General features: G+C 34.9%; 1 protein-coding gene across 1 annotated transcript; it reads left to right on the top strand.

Moving 5' to 3' along the window:
• The first annotated feature begins 1,201 nt into the window (after positions 1-1,201).
• LOC138716506 (allergen Cr-PI) lies at positions 1,202-13,305 on the top strand. The gene is made up of 11 exons (XM_069849648.1): positions 1,202-1,359; positions 2,812-2,945; positions 4,589-4,744; positions 5,176-5,353; positions 7,744-8,036; positions 8,362-8,520; positions 8,856-9,023; positions 9,178-9,306; positions 11,270-11,585; positions 12,309-12,445; positions 12,660-13,305. Exons 1-11 carry the CDS (start codon positions 1,275-1,277, stop codon positions 12,969-12,971), a joined length of 2,067 nt encoding a protein of 688 aa, XP_069705749.1. The 5' UTR covers positions 1,202-1,274; the 3' UTR covers positions 12,972-13,305.
• The last annotated feature ends 3,944 nt before the right edge of the window (positions 13,306-17,249 follow it).

Genomic DNA, 17,249 nt, shown 5'->3' with positions numbered 1-17,249 from the left:
CCAAGATATTGGCGTTTTATAAGCGGAATAAATCGTTATTCCCCATTCTCAATTTCGATTAATGATTATGATGATAGTATATTATTATTATTCTTATTCTTATTCTTATTCTTATTCTTATTCTTATTCTTATTATTATTATTATTATTATTATTATTATTATTATTATTATTATTATTTTCAATGAAATGGAAATATAAAAATTGGAGATTTATCTTTCGAAAAGGTGGAAAAATTCAAATATCTTGGAGCAACAGTAACAAATATGAATGATACTCGGGAGGAAATTAAAAGCATAATAAATATGGGAAATGCGTGTTATTATTCAGTTGGGAAGCTTTTATCATCTAGTCTGCTGTCAAAAATTCTGAAAGTTAGAATTTATAAAACTGTTATATTACCGGTTGTTCTGTATGGTTGTGAAACTTGGACTCTCACTTTGAGAGTGTAACAGAGATTGAAGATGTTTGAGAATAAGGTTCTTAGGAAAATATTTGGGGCTAAAAGGGATGAAGTTACAGAAGAATGGAGAAACTTACACAATGCAGAACTGCATGCATTGTATTCTTCACCTAACATAATTAGGGACATTAAATCCAGACGTATGAGATGGGCGAATCCAGTAATGCAATTAGAGTGTTAGTTGGGAAGCCGGAGGGAAAAAGACTTTTGGGGAGACCGAGACGGAGATGGGAGGATAATATTAAAATGGATTTAAGGGAGGTGGGATATGATGATAGAGAGTGAATTAATCTTGCACAGGATAGGGACCGATGGCAGGCTTATATGAGGGCGGCAATGAACCTCCAGGTTTCTTAAAAGTCATTTATAAGTGAATATGTATTATTATTATTATTATTATTATTATTATTATTATTATTATGTTTCTTCAATTTTAAAAATTGTGGTCATTCCGTATTGAAAGATAAAGATTTTTGTGAACATAGCTAAACATATGTGAAATTGTGTTAGAGAAATCAAATTTTTGTGAGAAATCCGCTTTAGAATTATTTCCCCATATAGGTTTTTAACATAATTCATATATCTGCAAAACGTGATTAATTACAATATTTTGGAAGATCACCAACGTCTGTTGCTAAGCAAAACCTAAGCGATGGGGCTCGATCCGAGATCTGTAACAGCGCGATAATCTGACGCTCTTGACATGTGGAACTCTGTTATGTAAGAATCGCGGCTTATCGCGTATTTTGGTGAAGAGATGAGTATAAAAACTGAGGCTGTGCTTCGTCAAGTTGTGTACTTGTCCGACCACCATGAAGACTGCTTTGGTATTCGCTGCGGTTGTGGCCTTCGTGGCCTGCGCCGCCTTCCCTGATCACAAGGATTACAAACAGCTCGGTGAGTCCTTACACTAGAAATTTCTAAATAATAATTTTCTCTAATAGGCCTATAACTTATAATTTCAACAACCTTTCTCTTATAAACTCAACAAATTTTAATGAATAACTTCTAACATTTGTGTCCCATTTTTTAAATTGCTCACTATAATTACTTTAAAATTTTCATTTTATACATTCTTTTATTTATATTTTCTAGACTTCAAATATATTTCGCACACTACACACTCATTACAAAACTGAAGATATTCAATAAAATGATAATACATAATAAATATCCGATTTCTAGATGAAAATCTCACTCAATAAAATACATAGCTGATAACAGGGTCCGAATTAAGATTTTTGATGAGAGGGGATAGAATCCTAGATAGAGAATACCATACATAAAATTATTATTACCCTCATTGATACGGCTCAACGCTTGGTCGCACTGAGTTGCTTGTCTTGCATCTTGATTACAATAATAATTATATCCATAAGCAGGTTTAAGATAAGATGTGTAATTCCTAAGTTATTGTTTATTGTCAGCTTGCCGGCGTTGATAATACATCAATATTATTTTCTTTGATTAGTTTATACTTTACAAAGCACATATTCTCATATTAAAACAATTATATTTTGTGAGGGGGGATAGAAGTTATCCCTGGCAGGGATATTAATAGGAATTTATGAAAGGGGGATAACTTTCCAACAGGAGGGAAATCCCCCCATCCCCCTGTTAATTTGCATCCTGGCTGATAATAAAAAATGTCCACGAAAACAACGCCTGAAAAAATAGAAAAATATCTTTCGAAATCGAAATTACTATCTTTACTTAGTGCTTAGGTAACAATAGTAGAATGACATGGTCTTCATTTTCAATTTCTTAATGATCAATTACAAAGGAGAGTTTTCTGCTTCATTATCCAGAGATTAATCAGTCGTTAAATATGTCACTGACAGACTCTGAATGTTATGTTATAAAACCATTTTAATCAAACTCCTTATCAGCAAGACAGTTTTAAGATACAAATTGCATGAAAATGTAACTCAACGTATTTCTCGCGCTCGCAATCCAATGAAGCCGGGATCGATTCTCGGAAATGAATTGGATATTCATGTTCTTTTCATATGGATAGACTGTTAACTAATTTTCTTATGTATTTCCTGATATGTCTTAAGTTTCGGCCTCACGCTATATTTTAAAATAATCTAGTGTTGGTTGGAAATTTTTACACATTTTTCGACAGAAAAGAACGTGGTAGTACATGGAATTATACAAAAATATATAATTTTATTAATGTATTTATTTGTTCAAATCAATAATACAAAAACTCAATAATTTTTTTTGAAAATGAAAAAAAATAATTTAGAACAAATCGCGCTAGTACTTTTACAGAATCGGCGACAAAATTGTTTTTATTTCGCCCCTTTGTTATTTTACTGATTTCCTCTATATTTATAATTTTAGCCGACAAACAATTCCTCGCCAAGCAGAGGGACGTGCTGAGACTGTTCCACAGAGTCCATCAACACAATATCCTCAACGATCAGGTCGAAGTAGGCAATACCTATGACATCGAAGCAAACATCGGCAACTACAAGGTGAGTGCACGACCCAGATTGATCAACTTCAGCACTAATCTAAATCTTACGAAAGCCTAAGAAATCTTTATCACTACCACCTTTTTATGGTTTCAATGGACTATTTTAAGTCAATTTTTTAAATACCTATATAATTTATGAATATTTATTACTGCAGAAAAACCTTGCACGTTGGGAAATTGGATTTTATAATTTTATAGGTACTTATAATTCTGACATTAGCGAACATTCAAAACTAACACAACTTAATGTACTGCACAGAATACACTGTGACCATTAAAGTTTACTGATTTTCTTTGTCATTTATTTCCTTTTGTTCAAGAAAGGTAATAAAATTTATATGAAACAGTAATTAAATATGTATTATAAAAGAGAGTATGATTAATTGACTGACTAAGGTCTAAAATCTTGAAGTCTGAAGAATCTGTGGACTCCTATTCAATCGGTATTCAGAATTTATTTTCTGACAAGCAAACATTCTCATGGGGGCAGATAAAGTTATTTTTTTCTCCCACCGTGTTAATAATGTCAAAACAAGTGCTTATACAAATTTTGGCCACTCGAGTGTAATTACAAGGACTCCCAGAAAGTAATTTTCCCTCGGACCGTTTATTGAAAGAAAACACAATTTCATGGAAAAATATATTCTAACAGATACAGAAATTGTTGAGCTATTTTTCAACATATTCCCCTACCGAAATGAGACATTTCTCATACCGTGGGATCAACAGAGAGGTACAGATAGCTGTCATACACTGGTTCGATCCCAGACTTCTACGACACAGGGATATAAAAGTTGGTTCCACAGTATGACAAATGTCTCATTTCCAGTGGAGAATATCTTGAAAAATAGTTCAACAATATCTATATCTGTTTCAATAAATCTATCCATGAAATTGTGTTTTCTTTCTGTAAATAGCGCCAGGGAAACTTACTTTCTGGGGGACGCTCGTAATTGCACTCGAGTGGTTAAAATTTGTATAAATATTTGTTTTAATATTATTAACATGATGGAAGAAAAAAAATACTTTTTTTCTGCCCTCATAAAAATGTTTGCTTGTGAGCTGAAGGCAATTCTAAACAACAACATATTCACCTTTATAGTATTGTGGCAGACAATTTTGGTGATTAGTACAGTTGAATTTAGACTTGAGCAAGAAAGAGCTGATATATTTTCCCTGAAACACACTCATTTCGGAAGAGGGTTCTGTGATAAGTTTGTCGGCTTTATTTTCCATAAAAACCATTTTAATCGCCTTTAAAAATATCACCATCCAATCAAATATCTCACATTTTTCTACACTTTAAAATCTATCACCATGAGGAAAAATCGAAATATTGTTCCGTATTTTAAGACTAACACAAAGTATAGGTATATTTTTACAATAAAAACAAGTATTAAACTTGTTTTATTACATGTTTATTTATTGTAATGGAATAAATTTACAAAACAAGAATCTGAACTGGAAGAAATGAATCATATTAAATAAAAACTATTTAACCTCGACGTTATGACGTTGTCACCAGCTGAATTCAGTAAGGATAAATACTATCGGTATAGTAATTCGATAGAAACAGCTGATAAACTCAAAAAGTATGAGGCAGATTTATCTCAATGGGACGTCAAACTTTCCCTTTTGCAGTACCCCCGAGTGGTGAAGCAGTTCATGGCGTACTTCAAGAAGGGCATGCTGCCTCGAGGGGAGCCCTTCTCCGTAAACTACGAGAAGCACAGGGAGCAAGCCATCATGCTGTACGACCTGCTCTACTTCGCCAACGATTATGACACCTTCTACAAGGTAAGATCAATCACTAAAACAAACTGAAATCATTTGAAATCTAAAATAAAATAAGAAATATTGAATTATGTAAATTATTACAGCAAGAAATGCTGTCAAATATTGGGATTTTTTTAAATTCCTAAAATTGAATATTTAAAAGATTGGTATTTTATATCTTATTTCTGTGGTTTTAAGCCAAAAGTTGGACATATCAACTTTTGGCTTAACACCACAGATTTAAAATACAATTAAAGCAGTCATTTAACCGACTGTACTTGAAAAATGTTAGGCAATTATTGCATTAAGAAAGTTATTTAAATGTTTTCAAAATTTCAAGTAAAATATTTAATATGTAAATTTATTTGTCAAAATTAATTGAAGTGGCAATTCATTCAACTATGGACACTTAATGCAGTTAGAGACCCTAATAAATACTTTTCCTGTTACAGACCGCCTGCTGGGCACGTGATCGTGTGAATGAGGGAATGTTCATGTATTCCTTCAGCATTGCCGTCTTCCACCGTGACGACATGCAGGGTGTCATGCTCCCACCCCCGTATGAAGTCTATCCCTACCTCTTTGTCGACCATGACGTCATCCATATGGCTCAGAAATACTGGATGAAGAGTAAGGAACAATTTTTTTTATAATTATTGTCCATTACCTATTACCGAGGTTCTCGAATAATTTGGGTATAATAATGTTGATCCTGAGTTCAAAATGTAATTAGGCCTACCAATATATTTACAAATAACCGCCACGATGGCTCAAAGCTAGCGCGTTGGACTTAACTGTAAAGGTGACCGGGTTCAAATCCCGGTTAATACAGACTAAATTTAAAACTTAACATGGCCAAGTCCGTGATCCAGGCAACACAGGAGTTTTCTCCCGATACTTCGGTTCCACGGTTATTTATCATCATCATCATCATCATCATCATCATCATCATCATCCTTCATTACGAGTGCAATCTATATCCAACGGCTGGAGTACACTCTGGATAGACTCTGTCGAAACAAGTGCTCTATGCTTCTCGGTGTCAGTCACATCTATGAGCCAGTTTACATAGTCGAGGCAATAACGGCAAAGTGAAAGGCTCTGCCGCTGGAAAAAAAAAAAATACAAATCCATACGGAATATAGATTACGAATACTTGCTGTTATGTAATGTAACGAATACTTGCTGTTATGTAATGTAACAGACGATCATAAAAGCAAATTCCAATAAAAATAATTATAATAATAAAATTTTCATATTCTCGGTGTGCTCTACGAAATTCTTATGGTTTTAAATATTATTCGACACAAGTAAATTTTAATTAATTGGGAGGCCGGTGGGAAAAAGACCTTTGGGGAGGCCGAGACGTAAATGGGAAGATAATATTAAAATGGATTTGAAGGCGGTGGGATATGATGGTAGAGACTGGATTTATCTTGCTCAGGATAGGGACCAATGGCGAGCTTATGTGAGGGCAGCAATGAACCTCCGGGTTCCTGAAAAGCCAGTAAGTACAAGTAAATTTTAAAGCAAACCAATTTAAACATTTTCTACAAAAAATTGTTTTAGGCAATTAGAGAAGCAATCTATATTCTTGTAGAATATTTCAATATAATTCGAAACCCAAAAATATTGGCTGATTTCTTTTCTTTGGAGGGGAGATGATATTAAATACTAGGGAATTCGAAAAGTAATGGCAACATAGTTAATATTTAACACTAAATTTGTTTAGGTTACTTTTGACATTGCATATTTCAAATATAGTCTCCTGGCATTTCAACAATACGTTGCCAAATTCTTCGAAGACGATGTACTCCATTTTCAGCGAATGCCTCGCTTCCACCCAAGTTGCAATAGTTCAGTATGGTAGAACTTCTCTCCCACAGGCTTCTTATAATGCCCTAAAGCACTGAATTGTACGTTTTCCTCTTTCAACTTGGATTTTTATGAGGCACTTTTATTCTCACCTTTACTACAAATGAGAAACTGCAACTGTATTTACAAAATACGGCTACTTCGAGACTTTCAATATTGTCAAATTTATGAAACAATTGCTGCTCAATTACGTAGTACAATATTTGAATGGTCACCACTAGGAGCACTGATTTATAGCATTGTTGCCATTACTTATCGAATGCCCTAGTGTTTTAAGCATTTCGTGTAGGATCTTTGGGTTTCGTATATATGTTCAGTTCCGCTGTATGAAAATGTTTCGAACACTTACTAAAGCAGATATTACAGAATTTTTTTGCGCGATATCATCTGAAATTCAAAGAAAATTCAGTCCTCTGAGAGTTGGAGAACTCGTCTTCTAAAAATGCAGCACATAAGTTAAAAGTAAACATACGAGCGTAACTCGTAAATAAAGAGAAAATATTAGAGACTGCTTTAAGACTACCAAGATACATACTGTAGATGTTATGAAAATTAATCGATAATTTAACATTGGCGTAATCAGAAATTACCTAGAATACCACAGTATTCTGAGAAAACCTGTCTTTTAGAAACACTGTCCACATTATTATTACAGCAACTAGGCGGAATTTTACTCAAGTTCTGTCCAATAAGAAGCCGTTAGAAAACTAAATGGACATTGACGATCGGAAATATTGAAGAAACGGACTTTCTAAAGCCTAGAATTCTTCAATAGAAAAAGTCGATTCGAATCTTGCTGGTAACTAGAATAATGTAAGAAAATGTTTTATTAAAAATATTAGAGCGTGTCTGTTGGAAATAACTGTGTCTGGATTTTTCACTCGGAGAGAAAGAAAGAAAGAAAGAAAGAAAGAAAGAAAGAAAGAAAGAAAGAAAGAAAGAAAGAAAGAAAGAAACAAACAAACAAACAAAGAAGTCACTGCTAACTTGATTAGTTCATCTCCTCTATCCCTAAAACATTTATCGTGTCTCTTCACTACGAATTTACAGGAAAACAGTGTCACAGAATCTCGTATATTTATGAGTGCCATAGAAGGGCAGTTCGCTATGGAATTCAATCATTTACGCTGTTATTTTTCCGATAGACGCTGGCAGCGGTGAGCACCACTCCCACGTCATTCCAGTGAACTTCACTCTCAGAAATCAGGATCAGCTCCTGGCCTACTTCACGTCCGACGTGAACCTCAACGCCTTCAACACGTACTACCGCTACTACTACCCTAGCTGGTACAACACCACACTCTACGGACACAACATCGACCGTCGTGGTGAGCAGTTCTACTATACCTACAAGCAGATCTATGCTCGCTACTTCCTGGAGAGGCTTTCCAACGATCTTCCCGATGTGTACCCCTTCTACTACAGCAAGCCCGTCAAGGTGAATATAATACCTATTTCTTAACAACATATCTACAAATATAAGTAGTTCATGAAAAACGACTATAATATATTATATATATATATATATATATATATATATATATATATATATCACTTTGCATATCATTTTTAATATTCATAACATAAACTGACTACTAACATCATAGCCAGTCTATTACTTTGTAATCCTTCTTGTAAATTCCTTCTATTTATATCCATATTTATTTTAAGTCCCCAAACTGTTAATTTGTTTTCGTTTCCTGGATAGTTCATCAGGTTTTTAACTTCTCTATTCTAATTTTATTGGTGAAATCTTATTCCAGAGTGCGTACAACCCTAATCTCAGGTACCACAATGGCGAAGAAATGCCGGTGCGTCCTAGCAACATGTACGTCACCAACTTCGACCTGTACTACATCGCCGACATCAAGAATTACGAAAAGAGGGTTGAAGATGCCATCGACTTCGGTTATGCCTTCGATGTAAGTACTATTACAGAGATAGAATTATTATTCAAATATAATAATTATAGAAGATAAATTCTCCTGGCCTAGTTGCCTCATAAGCGGTGCCATGTTGATATCACTTGTGAGGTTCAGAGCTATCTTCAGACAGCTGACTAGACAACAATAGAAGATAAATAACCAAAATTTGTATCATATAATCGAAAGAGTGTTAAATAAAAAAGTGCAGATTTTTGTAGCAGTACGTACAAATATACTGTACATATAATCCATAATATAACTTTCTTATAGAATATAAAAAATTACATGAAGTTCTTGGGAAGAAATTAAAATTTGCATTATCTTGTCTGTAGGAACATATGAAGCCCCACTCTTTGTACCACGATGTCCACGGCATGGAGTACCTTGCAGATATGATCGAGGGTAACATGGACTCTCCTAACTTCTATTTCTACGGTTCCATCTACCATATGTACCACTCAATGATTGGACACATCGTAGATCCATACCACAAGATGGGGGTAAGCATACAGAATGAATCGATTTATTGAACATACTACTGTATTAATGTGTATAACAACTTAAAAGCATTATTCCTTTCAAAATTTTATATTCATATGACTGTTAATTACTTATTGCGATTTCATAAAATAATTATGAGTTGTTACTTTACAGCTCGCACCTAGTGCGTTGGAACATCCCGAGACCGTCCTGAGGGATCCTGTTTTCTATCAATTGTGGAAGCGCGTGGATCACCTCTTCCAGAAATACAAGAACAGGCTGCCCCGTTACACTCACGATGAGGTAAGTGATGTATTAAACGGGAAGATATTTTCATAAAGTTCTTTGTAGCATTCACTTTACAGAATTGATTCAATTAATATTTTTTATAATAATTTGACAGAAATAAATTATATAACACGTGAATATTGTTAGAGAAATATATACGACAAGTAAATAATGATTAACACTGATAAACTAGAATGATTGCTTATCTCTATACTAAATCAAAAGTACTGTGAAGGTAATTGTTTATATAAAAACCTGCGAAAGTAAATAAAAATGTTACAACGCATATAATCGAAGGAAACATAGCCAAAACCTCTTACTTTATCATATTACAAATGAAGGGTTCATAACCATAGTGGGCCAAGCGCCATTTACTAAAACCGTAGAAAACAAGGTTTAAAACGAATTTATTACCATAATTCAATGGAAACATATAGTAAGTAATATAAAGTATAGGCTACACATTAAAACTAAATGATACGTCAATCTTCATTAAACTATGGTATTCACTTAACTTTAACCCTTGCTTTCTCCGTTTTTAATAAATGGCGCTTGGCCCACTATGGGTCTGAATCCCTTTAAATATATTAAATGTTTTCAACCGAATTCAGTATCTCAAATATCAATGGTTGTTTAAATTACAGCTACCCCGAAAGTTCGAACTACATGTGTAAATCATAACATACTTTAGTTATTTGATTTAAACTTTAATTAATCATGGTCTAAGATTTTGTTACGTATGATATCAGTAAAACATATTGTCACCTCTTCTGTAGTTTGATTTTCAGAGTGTTCAAGAATAAAACGCCTAACACTTGGCAACGTGCAAACATAAGTATTGTCTTATGAAATGCGGTGACAGAAAATGCTAATAGAGATCGGGAAGTAAACGATTGCTTATATTGATTTACTAACAACAATAAATCTTGACATTTTAATCTAATTATATTTTTTAATATTTTAATAAAAATTGCAAAGATAACATTCATAAAGTCAAATTTATATGTAAGAAACATTTTATATTAACAGTAGATATTCCGAACCAAGAATATAATAATAAGAAAAATAACAAAACAATTATAATAAAATAACATGACTGAAGAAAATGAAATATTAGGCTACAAGAAAAGCTGTTCCAAAACATTTCTTGCAAGAGAACTAAGATTTTCCCACAAATCTCTTCGTGTAAGCGGCGTCTATTAATATAATCGCGGTTGAAATTAAAATAAAGAATTGAAGGGTTCACAACCATAGTGGGCCAAGTTCCACTTACTAAAACCGTAGAAAACAAGGGTTAAAATGAAGTTGTCACCATAATTCAATGCAAAAATATAGCAAGTAATATAAAGTATACACATTAAAACTGAATGATATGTCAATCTTCATTAAAGTATGGTATTCACTTAACTTTAACCCTTGCTTTCTCTGTTTTTAACAAATGGCGCTTGGCCCACTATGGCTCTGAACCCTTCAATTGAACACACAACAATTATATGAAATTTATATTATATTATAATTAGGCCTACCATGAATGACAGTTTATTTGTTGATGAATTCAGTTTTATTTGTGGCGTGGAGATGGGACCAAGAGGCTTGCATTGCAGCATCTAATGAGATTATTATAATCATCTCTTCTGTACTGAAAATCATGGCTCTTGGGGAGCTACGATAGGTAGCGAAAATTCGGTTTCGCAAACGAGCTATAACGGCTGGGAGGATCATCGTGCTAACCACACGATATCTATATTATGGTTGGATGATCGTCCACCTCTGCTTCGGCATGTGGACGTGAGACCAGCAGCCGGCTGGTCGGTCTTGGCCCTTCATGGGCTGTAGCGCCATTGATTTACTTTACTTACTGAAAATAATGTGTTGAAATCATTATTACTCTGGAATTTGTAATGATAAATCTTCATCATATTAATATATAACACAAACGGTGAGCAATAAACTTAAATCAGCATGTTTCTGATTACAGTTGGCATTCGAAGGTGTGAAAGTGGAGAATGTGGATGTTGGTAAACTGTACACTTACTTCGAGCAGTACGATATGAGCTTGGATATGGCCGTGTACGTCAACAACGTGGATCAGATCTCTAACGTGGACGTCCACGCTCGCCAGTACCGTCTCAACCACAAGCCCTTCACCTACAACATTGAGGTCAGCAGCGACAAGGCACAGGACGTGTACGTCCGTGTGTTCTTGGGTCCCAAGTACGACTACCTGGGCCGCGAATACGACCTGAACGATCGCAGACACTACTTCGTAGAGATGGATCGCTTCCCATACCATGGTAATGTCGAGTCATCCAATGAAACATCTTAAATAGTATCAATTATCGTATCTTATACCATTCAATATTAATTGATACAGAGCTCAAAATATGATAGGCCTACTTATAGTATTTTAGTAAACACTAGAAGTATTCTCAGTTGAAGTATTGTTAGTATCAAATCCATAGTATTAAATGTTTATATAATAAATATTTAGGTTATGTTCGAACTACATAATTCAGTCCTCTGTTCTGGCTCAAATAAAAGTGTTTATAGCTAAATAACCGATGGATCCAGGTTCGATTTCTGTCATAAATGTGAACTAGATGTTGTCCTTTTTCTTCAGTTTATCCCGTGATGTTTTAAACGTTAATCTTCTGCTATTCTAAGAACATATTCGGGAAGTCAAAGATTTATTAATCTCTAATGCTGCATCTTGAACTTCACAGAATTCAAGAAAATTTCCAAAGTAGTTGACAACAGTTATTATGATAACGATAATGATAATCACATGTTAAAAGCAGTTTCAAAAATTAAAGGAGAAGCTTAAAATTATTACAAGTCTATATTGTCTTTGTGTCATTTCAATAAATCTTCATATATTAAGATGATATTCTTTTTTACAAGTGATCAGGCTACAACCGCATCATTTGCTACGAAGCTTACGATATAAAATTAGGTCATAGGACGTTCCTTGCCATGTTTTTAAATATGTAATGAGGAATTTTTTAATAATTCCGCAGTTGGAGCTGGAAAGACTGTGATTGAACGCAACTCCCATGACTCAAATATCATCGCTCCTGAGAGAGACAGCTACAGGACATTCTACAAGAAGGTGCAAGAGGCGTATGAAGGAAAGAGCCAATACTACGTCGACAAGGTGAGTAGCATATATCTCGTTTATCTCAAAAGAAGATAAAATATTTAAGAATAAAACTGTGAATAAAATTTAAGAAATCTATAGTCTGTTACAACTCATAGATACATAGTTTTCACTTTCAGAGTTACAATCTTTTTGATAACCACATATTCAAATTTGATGACACAAATTTGTCATAGACTAGTGGGCCTGATATTCACATTCCTTCTTCCAGGGCCACAACTACTGCGGCTACCCAGAGAACCTGCTGATCCCCAAGGGCAAGAAGGGAGGCCAGGCCTACACCTTCTACGTCATCGTAACTCCTTACGTCAAGCAAGACGAACACGACTTCGAGCCTTACAACTACAAGGCCTTCAGCTACTGCGGCGTTGGATCCGAGCGCAAGTATCCCGACAACAAGCCTCTGGGATACCCCTTCGACCGCAAGATCTACAGCAACGACTTCTACACTCCCAACATGTACTTCAAGGATGTGATCATCTTCCACAAGAAGTACGATGAGGTTGGAGTCCAAGGCCATTAAGTGGGCGATGCAATAACAGATTTCAACTTCACACATGATGAATGGAAATGTTTTCCGTACTTCGAAAACTTAAACCTATAAACATGAAAACCAAGACGTCAGATCTCACCATCAGTAACGAGTACAACAGGTTTCTATTGAAGTACTGAATCCATTTCATGTAAATAAATTACATTCAACAACCATTTTTCAGCCGTTGAAATCTGTAATTATGTCAATTCTGCTATGGAGAACGGATATTCTGCTGTACTGGAGACAAGTTTTTATACTGAGCTTTCTGTAATGTGTACGTCAAAGTATGATAGAGCAATAAACAAACAATCTTACAAACTAATATCTAGAGTTATTTTTTTACCGTCATCTACTATAAATAATTAGGATATTTAACCTATTCCATCCCTAAGAATTTGCTTTTTCCAGCTCCTTCTGCATCGCCCTATTCTTCCTTTCGATCATGTGTACTTTTCCCAGAAATTATTAGTCTATTCAATGCTCAATACTCCAAAATTAGTTTAAATATAGTAATCCCTGGAGGTTTAGTGATGGTGTTGCAATGTTAAGGACTTCAAATCTTCCTGTCTCCTTAAGGGGGGCGACGGGTGAAATTTTGATCATTTTCAGTCAAAAATCGCATTTTCGTTTTCTTGTAAAATTAATCAGCAATATCTTATTTTTATGTTGAACAAGTTTCAAAGCTCTGCGGCGCTCGAAAGCATAATAATTACACAATATAAATGGCACACTAGAACTTTAATTCCTTGCAAATTTTACAAATTGCTTTTTCACACTTTTTTTAGCAAATTTCGTCATTTTCGAAGGCTAAAGGCTCTTACAATTTTGATGCTAGGAACATGAAATTTTTACTGCTTGTTTCATAGAGTATGGTTAACAAATTACATTGTCGAGCTTTTATATATTAATTACTTCTTAAATTAAAAAAAAATAATTTGTTTAACAATAGGTACTAGAAAATTAAAAGAAACACTTTTGACAAAATAATTTTTTCTCTATGCTAAGGATACATTTCTAAAATATGCTTTTCTAGGTAACTTACATCAAAGCTACTGTAATTTTTTTCTAGATCACATACTTAAAATTTGAACGAGGAGACAATCTGAAAATATGCCCCAATTTTTTAAGAAAAAGGACATAAGTCAGAAATTATCTGGGTGACATGCATGAAAATTTCTAGCATGTATATGTGTATATATCATATGTGGAATAGAATAGATGTACCAAAAATGAACCAACTAGCTCAGAAACTTCAGAAATTAGAAATTTCACCCATCGCCTCGCTTAAAGAATAATCTCCTTAGTCGAAGTTCCCAGTTTTATGGTGCTGCGAACTCACATTCAACTTCTGCCATCTCTTACAGTCAATAATTCGTTGCCTAGGACAAGTGACGTAGTGGATATGGAATCTAACGTTGAAGGGGAGAAGGTAAATAAAGAGAAGAAGTAAAAGGGGAGAACAAAGAGGAAGAGAAAGAGGAGAAATGTAAACGGGAGAAAGAAGAAAAAGAGAAAGGAAAAGTAAAGAGGAGAGACTAGCAACTTTTTTATACAGCTCTATTCACTATGATTTTCCCTCTCATATAAATTTTATTTCTGAGGCAATTTGTAGTGAATACAATCATTATGGATATCGGTCTGTTTCCGAAGAGTTACATTACTTCAAACTTCGAAGAATATGTCTACATCACCGACTCGTCGTTAGTCGATTGAGTTTCGGTTACTTACCAACGAAAGGGCTACGAGTCTCTATATTTTAGTTATTTTTCCACATAACAAACGTAAAAGCAATCAAACTTTTCACATAAATACCGTCCTGTAGTTGGGGCGGTACGAGCTGGTACGCCGTACTCTGTAAAATAAAAATTCGCTGTTACTGTACCGGAAAAAATAGAGACTCGAAAATATATTGATTATGTTTAAATAGTCTGTAATATACTTTGATATGGAGAATGTTTGCTATTTGAAAAACATTTTTGATTTTGATATCTGGCATAAAAGTAGCGGCTAGCATTTTACATCCCTTGCTTAAACGCTTGTTCATTCATTTTTTTTATCGAAAACCATGATCTGGTACTTCAGGAGTAGTTTTGATTTGTTAATTTCAAGCTTGCATACCGTCATGGTATGTAATTTACACTAACTTTATGGCATGACGCCTCAAGAAATCTGCTACACAGATTCGCTAATTTGAAAACAACTTGCGTAGATGCCATCGCATTACACTAAACTTATGATATGGCGTATCAAGAATTCTGTTGCACTGATTCTCTTATTTTAAAACTCGCTCAGGTGTAATGTTAGGAGGAGGGAAATATTGTTGCTTTTGTGCGTTCATGAATCTTGAGTCCAGTTACATATTACAGACTCTATTTCAATTTCAACTGAAGATTGTGAATGAGCATTAGGCCTACTGTAATGAACGATATCTGTACTAAGAAAAGGAATACTCTTCTAGTAAAAGAGTTTCCAGGCTTTTGTTCCTAAAAAATATTGAGCCACCAATGTCAGCGTACAATTTCTTGCCTTATATACAATTATGGTTACGATCTGGAAGGAGGTCTGCAGAGGCGGATGCATGACGAAGAAGTAACTTTGGAAAAGAAGTGCAGTACGAGTCCTTACAGTGTCTAGTCACACGGTGTAGGCTATAAGTTCGGTCCAGTATTCGGGTGCCATCTCAGAAAGTCGGGCGACACATTTTAAGGCCAGTTTTAATTTCTAAACGACTCCACAAATTCCAATGAAGTAAACGACGTTCGACAAATGGAAGATCAATGCATTCAACCTAGATCATACATACCCAGATTGCTCGACCTTATAAACTTTGACGGTAAAAACATTTGTCAGGTTTACTAGTTGTTACATAAGGAGTCACGTCATAACTCCCATTTGAATTGCATTAGCGGCTGTACTGCCATCTCGTGTCCGTTTACGGCGGACGGGTGGTGATCTTGGCGGTTGTTATCTTCAACATAGAATGAGCAATATATATGTGATCTGGGATTCAACGTAATCTTGAAATGAGTGGGAGGAATCATGTAGCGATATCCGTTAGGGGGGAAGTTGAGGCACGAACTGGTGGGTCGTGCGGCGTCAGTAGCAATGTAATTCGAGAATGCGAAGCGATAGAACGTTTGAAGTACTGTCAAACGATTCGTAACGAACCAGGCTATAATCTCAATTGAGAAACAATCAGCAGCTGACGAGTTTAGTTGGAAAAATTCGCGAGTGAATTTGAGTCAAGAGAGTAAATTCACAAAGTCGAGGCACATTCGGAGCAAACTGGAGCGGGCATATAAGCAACGTATACCTTATATTCAACATTCCATCCTGAGAGACATATTCACGCATAAACCTTGCGGCTGTCTTTTCGATACAGCCAACCCCGATGTTTATATTAAAAATTCCATATCAATATTTCTAATAAAAATATTACCATCAATGATACATTGTTATCTTTCTTTCTAAATTTTATTTTACATTTTTCTAGATGTAGTCCATGCTCATACTCAGTTGTTAGGCAAAACAATTTGTTTCATAAGCAATAAACGAGGCAATCTAGTATAACAATTTCAGAATACTGTAATCACTGCAAGCAATCATGTTGTGTAAACTCTTACAATATCTCTAGCTTACACCAAGTTAGTCTTGTTTATTACCTCCTTTGACGATAATGGATTGCAAGAAAATCCATACTTCAAGCAAGTAATGTGTCGTTCACCTTTCAAAATTTCGCAAACCTTTATCTGTTTCTAATGTTAGTCGCATAAAACAAAATAATTTACAGGCGCACGGCTTTTCAGATAGTAGGCTATTTCGTACAGGGTGATTCACGAGGATTTACCGTCCTTTAAGAAGCTTATTTCTGAAGACATATTGAGCAAAACGACGCTGTATCAACTACGAGGTTTTAGCGTCGATGAGATTAGTGATAGCGAGATGGTATATGGCGAGATGAGGCTGGGGATAAGCCATACATTACCTAGTATTTACCTTACGGTTGGATAAAACCTCGGAAAAAAACCCAACCAGGTAATCAGCCCAAGTGGGGATCGAACCCGCTCCCGAGCGCAACTTCAGACCGGCAGGCAGCCGCCTTAACCGACTGAGCCACATATATAAATATATAATAGAATAGAATGTTTTATTTTAGCTGGCAGAGTTAAGGTCATAAGGCCTTCTCTTCCACTCAACCAGCCTTAATCAGTACAATATATATTTAAATTACGAATACTTACACTACACTTAAAACATTGTCCAGCA

The sequence above is a fragment of the Periplaneta americana genome, chromosome 16 (assembly GCF_040183065.1).
Source record: "Periplaneta americana isolate PAMFEO1 chromosome 16, P.americana_PAMFEO1_priV1, whole genome shotgun sequence".
NCBI classification, from domain to species: Eukaryota; Metazoa; Arthropoda; class Insecta; order Blattodea; family Blattidae; genus Periplaneta; species Periplaneta americana.
The sequence above is the reverse complement of the archived record's forward strand: the minus strand, read 5'-3'. Positions and strand labels throughout refer to the sequence as shown.

Excerpts from the sequence above, each read along its gene's own strand:
- LOC138716506 (XM_069849648.1), top strand. The coding sequence starts at position 1,275 with ATGAAGACTGCTTTGGTATTCGCTGCGGTTGTGGCCTTCGTGGCCTGC. Across the intron at positions 2,946-4,588 it reads CAAACATCGGCAACTACAAG|TACCCCCGAGTGGTGAAGCA; the intron begins GTGAGTGCACGA and ends TCCCTTTTGCAG. Across the intron at positions 11,586-12,308 it reads GGATCGCTTCCCATACCATG|TTGGAGCTGGAAAGACTGTG; the intron begins GTAATGTCGAGT and ends ATAATTCCGCAG.